We start from the raw sequence: 12,377 nt of genomic DNA on the forward strand, positions 1-12,377 counted from the left end.
CTTAGAAGATAACTCCTATGGACTCCCATTTTCTTGATCAAAAAAGTTTTACCCTGCAGCCACATGCCCCTTTAGCATCCCATCACCTCTCTCAAAATAGTCACTAGCTCTTTGCTCTCCTAAGGTTAGAACATTAATTATTCTTTGTTCCCTGTTGTTTCTCAATGGGTCTAAGAAAGCTTTCTGTAGTGTCATCATTTCCTTTTCACTTTCTAAACAGTAACAGTTCTTACACACAGCTTTACATCAAAACAAGAAATGTCATTTTCATTCACATTTACTGTGAGACTGGCTGGAATTCCTCCACTCTAAATCAGATTATCAAGAGGTTACCAGGGGACTAAAGAGGGGCAGTACTGAAAGTTATGCAGTTGTCAAAGTATCCAAATCAAAGCTTCATTGCAATTTTCAGTAACTAGTATGACAGCACAGGGCCTCTACATCCTTAAATTTCACATCTAGCCATCACACTTTTCCTTCTGCCTAACCATTTCATGGTTTAAAATGTGCTTTCTCTGGTCTGTCTGTTGTTTAGTATTGATGTATGCTGATAAATGACCACTTAGCATATTCTGCAGAGGACAGCATTTTAACAGTGGATGGAATTAACCCTGTTCTCTTGCGGAGTATTTAGAGACATAATTGATATACTTGTTACTTCCTTTTATTTTTGAGGCAGTGTATAACAGGTTTTAGTTTGTAAAAACAATTTTTACATTATCAAGGGAAAAAAAACAATTAGTATTATAAAATATTTACAAAAACATCAATATACTTTATACAAGAAAGTATATTGGCTATTGAGGGCAGAAGACAGTGGGATGACGAGCTGCCACTACAGCATCAATATTCATTAACCATAGAGTAGCTTTTTGATATTCATTCAAAACAAGTAAGAACACAGAAAGAGATAATGACTATCTAAGTGAAAGAAAAAGGCAGTAGGGTAAAGGAAATGAAAGAAGTAAAAGTCCCACTAGAGAAGTTTCATAGGCTTACACAGATGACAAAATGAGTGAACTGAGCTGTATCTTTTCTATAACTTGGAGCTGTGATTACTTGAAAAATTTTCAAGATGTCAACTGCTGGCAGAGGCGTCCTCCTTCTCAGTGCTAAGGAGGTCAGCTGTACCTTGTGAATGGGAAAATGGATTTTTGTGTAATGAAGCAAACACTGCATTCATCAACCATTTAAATCAAGTTTTCCATTCAAAACCTATTGATTTTGAAGCCTCTGTTAGCCAAAAGTGCACAAGCTCTTAAATGTTTTGAGAATCTTAAAGGGCAACATGGAAAAAGGTCGATAAAAAGTAATCCCTTTATGTGGTTTGTATTTTAAAAGCTCCTACAACAAAATTAATAATTTTTTTCCCCTTACTTTATATATTGGTTGGATGATTCATACTCAACATTATCTGCTAGAGACTTTGAGGAAACAAATGAACATATTATACATGACCTATTAAATTTCAGAGAGAAAGCCTTGAAAATGTGCAAAACCTTCCTGAAGTGCCTTTTCTGGTGCAAACCCTTCAGAACAAGAGATTATGTTCTCCCTATCACAGTCAAGGCTTTTGTATGAAAACTATCCAGAGCTCACTGGAACTCCCAAAGATTGAATCTTGGTATCCAGTCCCCCTTACAAAACAGGGTGCCCTCTCACCTCAGGCTTCCTGGCTTTCTTGTGGCCATTTCTTCAACATGAGATCCCAGCACCCCCAGACCCTAAAGCAGGATGGTCCAAGCCAGCCTCAGCACCATCCTGCTACCTCTGAGGACCCTACAATAACCATTGCATTGTAAGATATTTTAGAGTAAGCAGAGGTTCTGCTCCTCTGGATATAATTACAATTTCTCCCCGCGCTAGGTAAGAGAAATGGTGTATTCTTGTTTATCTATTTAAAATTACTAGTACTTACAAATGCTTTGTATTTCTATTAAATATACAGAATTTTAGAGGAAAAATGTTAAATTCTGGCAATGTAAGTAAGACACAAGGGAAGGAAATGCTCTGAAAGAAGGAAAAAAAATGGTGCCTGTTTCACTTACCATTTTCTCCAGCAGGAACTGTTACAGGATGTGTTGGCACAGTATCAGAATTCACTTTTCCATTCTCAAATGTATCATTCTCAGTTTGCTGCAACTGCCAGTTGAGGCCAAACAGATGCATTGCTGGTGGTAGAGGATACAGGTTATTTGATGCTCTTAACCACAATGACAAATTGCACAAATAATGGCTTTCCATGCTTCGCAGTGGAATAGCAACTCATACATTAAAAAATTAAATTACAGGAACAAGCATTCACAGCCTAATAGTTCAACTTAGCAATGGCACTAAGCAATTACTACCACTGTCCTTTAATGATACAGTACTTTCGATGAACACAGTTGACAGAAAGCTCACTAGTCTAATTTTGAGCCTTTTACTGCTCCCAAATCAATGTACAAAAGGATAGGCAGTAATTATGCTCTTTTCTGTTTTTTTTTTCATTTTGATCCTTCTGAAGAGATGAATCATTTAAGTGAGCTCCTAAATGACCTACTAAAAACAAATGATTTCCCAAGCAGATGGATCCCTCCTGGTTAGCCAGAAAGAGAAAAGAAAGAATGCAGGAGGAGAAGAAGGAGTGTGCTGTGGGTGTTGCAGGGCTAACCTAAGTCATGAACACTTCATGCTGTCAACAACATCCCGTGCAACCTCCAGTTATGTGCCCAGTCCCCAGACTAGTCTACAGAACGAGGCCGAGATCATGAGCAGAGCCAGAGTCACTGGGGCACTTTGCTCTGATGATAATGCATAAACTAGGCCTCTGATCTACTTAAATCCCCACAATCATGTTTATTAGAAAGGTGATACCATGTCAAAAGGTTTAGCAAAGTTAGGTGTGAAAGACAGTGCCAAACTTCCATGGTGCTAGGGGGAACTACTTAAGGAGCCTTGATATCACCAGGGACTAAGGAATGAACCTCATGTTTAAACTTTCAGAGAAAAAATACAGAAAAAAGATACCACCTTCATGCTATGCTGTTATACACATAACACATGCAATTTTGTGTTATCTGTGGATTATCTCCTTCTCTTCCAAAGTCTCTGTTATACCACAAAAATAAATTTATTCTATTTACTCTACTTTGCATTTCACATAACATGGATTTGCTCATTCCATGACAGCAGTTATCTGCGAAGCTAAAATAGTCTTTCAGTGCTACTAGGGAATAAAATACTTTGGAAAAAATAATCTGTAATCATGTATTTTAACTATTAGTGCAAAATATAAGGAAGATAATTCACTGCACTTTGTTGTTTCTGCTCCTTCTGTCTCTGTAGCAGATCAGTGCTATAGTAAATGCTGTTAATTTATGAATTCCTTCTATCCAAATGTTGAACAGTTCTTCATCCCTTTTGGTTTCATCTCTGATATTTCACTCGCTCTGTACTGACCATGGCAACCCTTACTTAAGACAAACAGACATCAATAGAAGTTTAGTCATGCACACAGCAAAAACTGCAGAATTAGACGCTATCTGCCAGGTCTTTGCCTTAAACCCTCCCCCTTAACCTGAACAAAACAAAAAACCAGAATGCAACTAAGGACCTATTACTGAATACTTTAAAGACTGAAATGCTCACTACAGATGACATAATTCTCTTTGTTCCAAGTCTCTGACTCCACTATTACTCTTCTTTCTCAGACCTTAAATTGCCTGTCAAAGCCTGATAATGTAGAATGTTCCTTGACCCTAAAACCTTGTTTCTTTTTTTCCTCTCTCATCTCTTGTTAAACCATAAATCTGACCACCACCATTTTTGGCACATCACTAGAATTAGCCATTATTATTTTGACCCTATCTCAACTGAAATCCTTATTTATGTATTAATCATCTGATGATTGTATCTGTTTTAATATATGTAATTAAAATCCCTAGGGTCAAACTCTGTGTTATAACAGTTCACTTCACTAGCAGCAATGGAAGACTGCAAATAGCTAAGTATTAATGATTTTAACCCAGTACATTTCTTGTATTCAGTCAGAAGGTCTAAATCACCTGTCCTAACTTTACTAACTTCTTATCCCTTTTATTACTTCAGGGAGAGAAAAAGAAATTACATCCACCTTGTGACTCTAGAAGTGCATCCCTTCCAAACACATCAGCTTAGAACATCATTAACAGCTGTGTCTCCTGGTGGTACATGACCTGTGCCTCTTCATGCTCCACTGAAGGGATAGCTCAGGCATGACCTTCTAACCATTTCCTCATAAATCAAAATAGCTGGAATTTGAAGTCTTCAAAGGCAAGAACTATAAGATCTATATTGATTACATCTCACAGAACCATAGTTACTACAAGGTAAGTGACAATTACCTTTTTTTGTGTTTGTACTGATGTGAGTCCCACTGTAGTATACTGTCAAAGCTAGTATTACTTGTATCCCTCAAAGATAGTATTGCTTTCTCAACTTTGACAATGAATTAGCAACAAATTCAATAAACAATGTCTAATAAAAATGAACAGATGGGTACATAGAGCTGTTTCACAGACTGTGAATGTAGGAATATTTTTGACGCAGAAAAAGAAATACTGCTTAACTATTCCAATGACAACTCAAAACTTACAGTGTATACTAATACACTAATTCAACTAGGCAATCTCTCTGAGACAGCACTATGGAATTTGGAGAATTCTCCTTTCACTACAAAGATATGAGAACAACAAGAAAGAAACAAGCTTCTCGATACAGTATCAAAATACAAAGCAGAATTTTGTTAGAGACAGGGAACTTTCAGAACGTGGGTAAACTGACTAAGACAAATTCAGGCACTATTTTGTCAGTCAAAATTGGTCTCCTCTCAGCCAGCCATGAATACAAAAGCAAACTTTAAGTCCTTACCAGTTTTATAAGGACAGCAAGGCACTTGATAAAAATTCTTGATGTCACCATGAATCTGGTAAGCAGCAACTGATACTGGTGACTGCACACTGAGAGCACACCTCAGTGGGGGTCTGAGACCTTCAAGTCAAATGTTACAGCCCAGTTCTGTTTTTCCAGAGGGAGAATGATGCAAGCAGACTGCAGCGAGGTGTATGTTTCTTTGATTTCCTCAGATCTAGAAAAGGATGAAGGCTTACTTCCACCTTTGGGATGGGGATGCAAGAGCTCAATCCCCTTCTCTGTTTTTATTATTTTCAGAGACCATCTATAAAGAATTTGATATATGAAGCAAAATTAAAGTAAAAACATATGAAGCAAAATACAGTTCTCTATTTCCAGTTGCTATTTTAGTCCCAAATCTAATGCACAGCATCTTCTTGATTTTTGGATTAGATATTGCCTATCAGGTCTGGTTTGCATTTCTTTGGTGCTAGACAATGACAAGTCAAGAGACCTTTCCTAGAGTCACTAGTTCTGAGTCTGTCAAATCTATGTGGATACCGACACTGGAACAACTTTCAATACTGACATAACTTTGAAGTCAGCAAGGATTTGTCTGAGAATGCCAGTTGCTTCTAACCAGAAGGCATGTAGATTGTGATGGTTGTGGTCATAGATCACAACAACTCAATCCAAATAACCCACAGCTGCAAGCATGGACGAATCCCACGGGTGAATCCTCAGGGCACGGGAGAAAAGACAGGTTGTCACAATTCCAAATGTGCCTACAAACCCTAACAAAAGTCTCATTTTACTTGCAAGACTGGGATGATTGCTCCCACTGTGAAGCAGGATGGTTTTTTAAGCAGAGGAACAGATGATGATATCTGGGACAAAGGAGTCCAAGAAGGCTGGATGTGCTTTAAAGAAGGAAATCTTTAAGGTGCAGGAGCAGGCCATCCTCATGTTCTGAAAGATGAGCTGTAAGGGAAGAAGACCAGCCTAGAAGAACAGAGAGCTTTGGGTGGAACTCAGGAGAGTTTATCACTTCTGGAAAAGGGGCAAGCAGCTCAGGAGGGCTACAAGGATGTTGTGACATCATGAAAGGAGAAAATGAGAAGGGCCAAACCCAGCTAGAGCTTAATCTGGCCACTGCTGTAAAAGACAATAAAAAGTGCTTCTATAAATACATCAGCAACAAAAGGAGGGCCAAGGGGAATCAAAGAATCAACCGGGATGGAAAAGACCTCAAAGATCATCAAGTCCAACCCTACCGTGGTTACTAGACCATGGCACTAAGTGCCACATCCAGTCTCATCTTGAAAGCCTCCATTCTTTGTTGGATATACATACTGCTGGAGGTTGAGGAAAAGGCTGCAGTACTTACTGCCTTCTTTGCCTCCGTGTTTAATAACCAGACCAGTTGTCATCAAGGTATCCAGCCCCTGGAGAAGGAAGACAGAGACAGGGAGCAGAATGAAGCCCTCATAATATATGAGGGAATGGTCAGCGACCTGCTATGCAACTCAGACATGCACAAGTCCATGGGGCTGGATGGGATTCACCCAAGAGTATTGAGGGAGCTGGCAGAGGAGCTCAACCAGCACAATCATTTGCCAGCAGTCTTGGTCAACCATGAAGGTCCCAGGTGACTGGAAGTTGGCTAATGTGATACCCATCTACAAGAAGGGCTGGAAGGAAGATCCAGGGAACTACAGGCCTGTCAGCCTGACCCCAGTGCTGGAAAAGGTCATGCAATAGATGATCTTGAGTGCCATCCTGCAACACGTGCAGGAAAACCAGAGGATCAGGCCCAGCCAGCATGGGTTTATGAAAGGCAGGTCCTGCTTGACCAACCTGATCTCCTTCTATGACTAAGTGACCTGCTTAGCGGATGACGGAAAGGCTGTGGATTTCTTCTACTGAGACATTAGTAAAGACTTTCACACCATTTCCCAAAGCATTCTCCTGGAAAAACTGGCTTCCCATGGTGTGAATGGGGGCACTCTTTGCTGGGTAAAAAACTGACCAGAGGGTCAGGCCCTGAGAGTGGTGGTGAATGGAATTACATCCAGCTGGTGATGGGTAATGAGCAATCTTCCCCAGGGCTCAATACGGGAGCCAACCCTCGGCAAGTTCGCTGATAACATCAAGTTGGATGGGAGTGCTGATCTGCACAAGGGTTGGAAGGCTCTGCAGAGGGATCTGGACAGACTCAATCAATGGGCCGAGGCCAACTGTATGAGGTTCAACAAGGCGAAGTGCCATGTCCAGCACTTGGGTCACAACAACCCCATTAGTGCTACAGACTGAGGGGAGAGTGGCTGGTAGGCAGCCCAGCAGAAAAGGACCTGGGGGTGCTGGCTGACAGGCAGCTGAAAATGAGCCAGCAGGCAGCCCAGACGGCCAACAAGGCCAATGGCATCCTGGCCTGTATCAAAAATAGTGTGGCCAGCAGGACTAGGTCAGTGATCGCCCCTGTGTGAGTGATCAAGTACTGAGTTTAGTTCTGACGCCCTCACTTCAAGAAAAACATTGAGGTGCTGGAGCACATCCTTAGAAGACCAATGAAATTGGTGCAGGGTCTGGAGCATGTGTCATATGAGGAGGAGCTGAGGAAGCCAGGATTGTTTAGCCCCAAGAAAAGGAAGCTGAGGAGTGACCATCTTGCTCTCTACAATTACCTGAAAGGAAGTTGTAGTGAGGTGGATGTCAGTCTCTTCTCCCAGGTAACAAGTGACAGGATGAGAGGAAATGGTCTCAAGTTGCACCAGGAGAGGTTCAGATTAGGTATTAGGAAGAAAGGTTTCATGGCAAGGGTTGTAAAACATTGGAACAGACTGCCCAGAGAAGCTGTGGAGTCACCACTCCTGTAAGTGTCCAAAAAAGGGTGTGGATATGACTCTTGAAGACATGGTATAATGGTAAACATGATGGTGACCCTAGAGTGACAGTTGAACTTGATGATATTAAAGGTCTTTTTCATTCTTAGCTTCCTATTCTTCTGGTTCAGTCTCCACTTCTATTCTGCAAAGTAATCTCTAGCTATCAAGAGACCTTCTTCACTTGCTGAAGATATGCTAGAATTTACCTTGGGACTGAGCTGTTTGTGGTGGTATTTGTATTGATGCTGGACAAATTACCAGCATTATGGCCAGCCTTTAGAGTGTGGTGATAGTTCAAATGGTGAAGAGTCCAGTAAACAAATTAACAGTTAGGCTTGGGCCCCCTGCCCCTTCCCCTCTGTTTGTATTTCTGAAAGCAGAACATGCCAAATGGACTGGGATATTCAAAAATTTGGAGCTCAGATTAAAGGAGTGTATTTAAACCTATGGTAACCTTGATGCTAACATAAAAATGCTATCATTTGTTACAGGCTATTGTGCATTCTTACCATCTGTCACAACACAGTTCACTGAAGAGTTTCTGAACCACCTTAAACTGCTTTTTCAAGCTTCGTTGATCTTACCTTTCACTGTGTAATTGAGGTCTAGTTCTTTGGTTTGTAATCAGTCTACAAGACCTTCATGTCCACTCAATAATTACAACAGCAACTAAGAATACATTTCAGTGCAAACACTTGAAAAAAGAAATTATGACTAGTTTACACTGTGTAAAACATTTTACAATAATCTGCTTCAGAAAAAAAAAGTTGCTGCTGTCAGGCTTTTTCATTCTTAGATCACTGCCAGTCCATTTGTTGTGCATGCTCCTTTCTCAAGCTAGTATTGCTGTACTCTATGCATTCCCTTTACAAAGAACTTGTTCTTGAGCAAACACACTGTATTATCGCTTCAAAACCCTCTTCAAGACTTTCTTCAGCATCCAAAAAGAAATCAGTCCCTTTATTAGTAGGTGGTAAGAGAGATAGACAATTATGTAACTACGTGGCAGAACTAAAACTGTAAGAGCTGACAACTACCTGCTGCACTTGACTAGGGAATGCCTTCCCTTTGCTGCTTTGCTCACTATCTCAAACTTCTCTTCTGCCAAAGCTATGAGTGGCACAAAAAAGAATTGTAGCAGAAAACCAATTTATGTAGCTGCTTCTCCACTTAGCAAGAACTGGGCTTGTTTGGATTTTTTCCCCTCTTTCATATGCTTGAATGGTAAGAGGATAGGAGCAACTAGCTGATAAAAAAAATAGATAGGTGTTGGAATGATCCAATATGCAGGATGCATCTCTGAACAGAAATCGAAGTTTGGACTCAGATGAGAATATACATACAATGCTGGGGTTTATGATTGCTATCAGAAAGAAAGAATATTTCTTTCTTTGTAGAAAAGGGTAGCAATATACAGTGAAAGACAGAGAAGTTTATTTCTTGTTCTGGTCAGAATTCAAGGATGTCTCTATTGTAACTCACCACATTTTTTCTTAAGTACTGTAAGTGACAGGCTCACAAGAGAAACACAGGGCATAGCAAACATCCTCTGAGCTGGGCAGGTGAAAGCATTACAGGTGCAGATAAGGATGCACAAGCAAAACCATACACATACAAGCAGAGGCTTTATTCACAGAAGTAATCCTACAGTAACTGGAGAGGTAACCTTCTGGAGTACCGGTCAGAAGTTCCAGCAAGTCAACAGCTTCCATCCTGAATCTGGCAAACTTGTTTTTTGCAGGAAAGAGTTCAAAAGGTGACAAAGGGTGTTTCAGGGGAACAAGAATCCACAGGTAGGAGGATACTTTTAAGTAGAAAGAGGAAGAAACAGAATTGCCTGATTTGGGAAATGGACTTCGGTGTTCCTCCAGCTTTTCTTAGAATAATGACAGATGAAAAATTAACACTAGACAGCAGAAATAAAAACATTGGCTATCTGTAAGCAGCAAGCATCATCCCAAGACCTCTGGAGATATGGCCTAAGGCACGTGTTCTATAAACATAAAGAACTCAAAACCATGGGGAAAGTTGGCAAGAGGAACTGAATGATGTTGGTGACCCTCCTTCCTTTCCCCCATGTGTTTTCTAAGGTATGGTAATCAAGTCTTATTATTCATGAAGCTGCACTTGAAGATGAGCTCCTTGCTAAGATATTGAACTCATCTTCCAGGACTGCCACTGCTACGTATTACTGGGTGCTGGTGCTTTCAAACAATGATTTACAAAATTGCTTCCCTAGAATTAATAGAATAATATATATGCACACTTGCACATAAGGAAAAGTGAATATAATTTATATTTAAAGCAATGCAAAAAGATTATAATTTAAACTCAGCAAATTGCAATTATTGCTCAATCTTGTTGAAGGATTATCTTCTAGTTCATCTCCCTGTTGGCAATACATTTTAAAATGAAATATTTGAACACTGAAGTGGTTTTTAAAATTATCTTCCATATATTTTTCTTGCAGCTATAATTAGAATCTAAACCTATTTTATTCTGAAGGACCTGAAGTGGACCAGAAGATGTGCAAATGAACTGTCAGTGATTTGCATTAATTTGCTTTTTTCTAAGATAATAGAATACCTTGGATGTTGCTGCAGATCAAATAGTGAATTAAAAATAGTTAATTAAAATTTTAAATAAAGTGAATTAAAAGTTACAAAGACAAGTTCTTTATTTATTACTGTTTTTTCTCAAATCAACAAAAAGCCTGTTATTTCTAAATTTAAAATAACTTGAAAGTACATGCTTTTGAGCATCTTCAAAAGATTAGCCACCAGCAGCATCGTATAAAAGTTGCTGAACATATACTCTGAATGTAAAACATTTTAGTATAGCACTATATGAAAAACTTAGCAATACCTATCAAGATTAATACAGTAACTGAAAAAGTGTGGTAGTTTTGCTTTTATCCTGAACAGTTCATATGTTCATTGATTTTACTGCTTCATCTACAAAAAAATCCAACCTTTCTAGGCTATTCCTCATTTTCTCTTGGAACCTTTAAACAAAGAATTTGCAAAACACATCACAAAAATGTGCCTCGAAAAAAATTTAGCAACAAAGATATATCATCTATCTACTATGGATAAACGTATATTCTTACATGCATTGTTGCATTTGAACTGTAAAGAAAGATGTGTGGTAGTCTTGGCGTAAATATTTTTACTACATTCACCCCAAAATGGAACATTTATTCCTCTGAAAACTTGTATGGCTAAATGTCTCATTTCAGTTGTCAAGCAAGGGACTTTTATGTAACAGTGGTCTAATTCTGTCAACTGCATTATGTGAGGCACATTCAAAGCTTAAGGGAGAATCCAGATTTCTTAAAACAGAAACAAAGATCATTATTCAGTAGCCTCTTATTTAAATAAGATGTTATACGTTATGTCTTTTTTCAGATTTGTCCATTTATTCTGATGAACAGCCAACCTACCCCATTTTGTAATAGTCTTCATTATTACCTAAAGAGTCTTAGGTATTATCCTGGAGTTTTTCCTGAACATAGCTTTTCTTTTTTTTCTTTTACTTTTTTTCCAGATAATTTTGTTTACTGCATAACAAGATGGTGAAAAATCTTTACAGGTACAGAAATTATCAGAAAGTACATATAAGACTGCTGACTCTTCTGAGACCAGGATTGCTTTGTGTTCATACATAGGCATGAAAGACATTCTGTAAATTTTGGGTTTCTATCTAATAAAGTCATAATCCATGGTTTTGTTGTCAAGTATTGTGGGGAAGAAAAAAATGCCCCTGATTTACACTTTTCAAGACTGGGTTAAGACTGCAGGCTAATTACTTCTCTATATTCCTTCAGGCATTTCTTTACTTTATTCCTTCTCAATCTTTAACTTCTTCCCTTTTCTTCCTTAAACTTGCTTTCTGGAAAACAGCCAAGGCTCAGGTTTGTGCTCATCTATTTTAGCCTTTTTCCCCACAACTCCACAGAAGTCTTGCTTTGTCCTTTAGATCACAGCCCTCGTAAAACAGAAATGTTAAGAGAAGCAGTGACAGTGTAATGTCTCAAAGTTGGCTGGAAACACTTTTCTTAGGCAAGAGCATTCATTTTTTAGTTCAAAAGCCCTATTTTATTACAAAAATCTAACCACCCCAAACCCAAACGCAACGAACCCCCCACAAATCTCTTGAGGGATATAATAATAATGAAGTAGCATTATATGATCACGCATAACCTATTTGCATGTTGATGGCATAGACAAGTGATGAAAAGATTTATGAACCAAAGGAAAAAGAAACAGGGGCCAATTAATGCAATGTTCAGAGGACACACAGAGCTGGGATTTTATAGTATATAGTGAAACACTTGTGTTGCATATTTCCATCTCATGACTGGCTAAAAAAGATCAAAGCTTTTTTATTCCATATTAAGAATGACAGAATATTACAGCAAACATGCAATAAGGAGAAATGTAATAAGCTTTAATAAAAGATGATAATAAGGTTTGATAAGAACTTTTGGAATGTCACCAAACCTGAATGTAAGATGAAAGCGTCTGCATGTAGAGATTGTAGTGTGTTATTTGGAACCCCACAGAGCTAAACTGTGATTAGAACTCCATATTTTTCCATAAATTAGCTTTTGTTTTGAAT

General features: G+C 38.8%; 1 protein-coding gene across 1 annotated transcript in view; it reads right to left on the reverse strand.

Moving 5' to 3' along the window:
- The window catches only part of TENM3 (teneurin transmembrane protein 3), a gene marked incomplete at both ends in the record, with an annotated part of 157,040 nt that overhangs the window by 77,404 nt on the left and 67,259 nt on the right, over positions 1 to 12,377 (reverse strand). Inside the window, one exon of the mRNA XM_009080076.1 lies at positions 2,049 to 2,171. Within this exon, the coding sequence (XP_009078324.1) occupies positions 2,049 to 2,171 (123 nt within the window). The remainder of the gene's footprint in view (positions 1 to 2,048; positions 2,172 to 12,377) is intronic.

The sequence above is a fragment of the Acanthisitta chloris genome, unplaced genomic scaffold, assembly GCF_000695815.1.
Source record: "Acanthisitta chloris isolate BGI_N310 unplaced genomic scaffold, ASM69581v1 scaffold5478, whole genome shotgun sequence".
In the NCBI taxonomy this organism is placed as follows: domain Eukaryota; kingdom Metazoa; phylum Chordata; class Aves; order Passeriformes; family Acanthisittidae; genus Acanthisitta; species Acanthisitta chloris.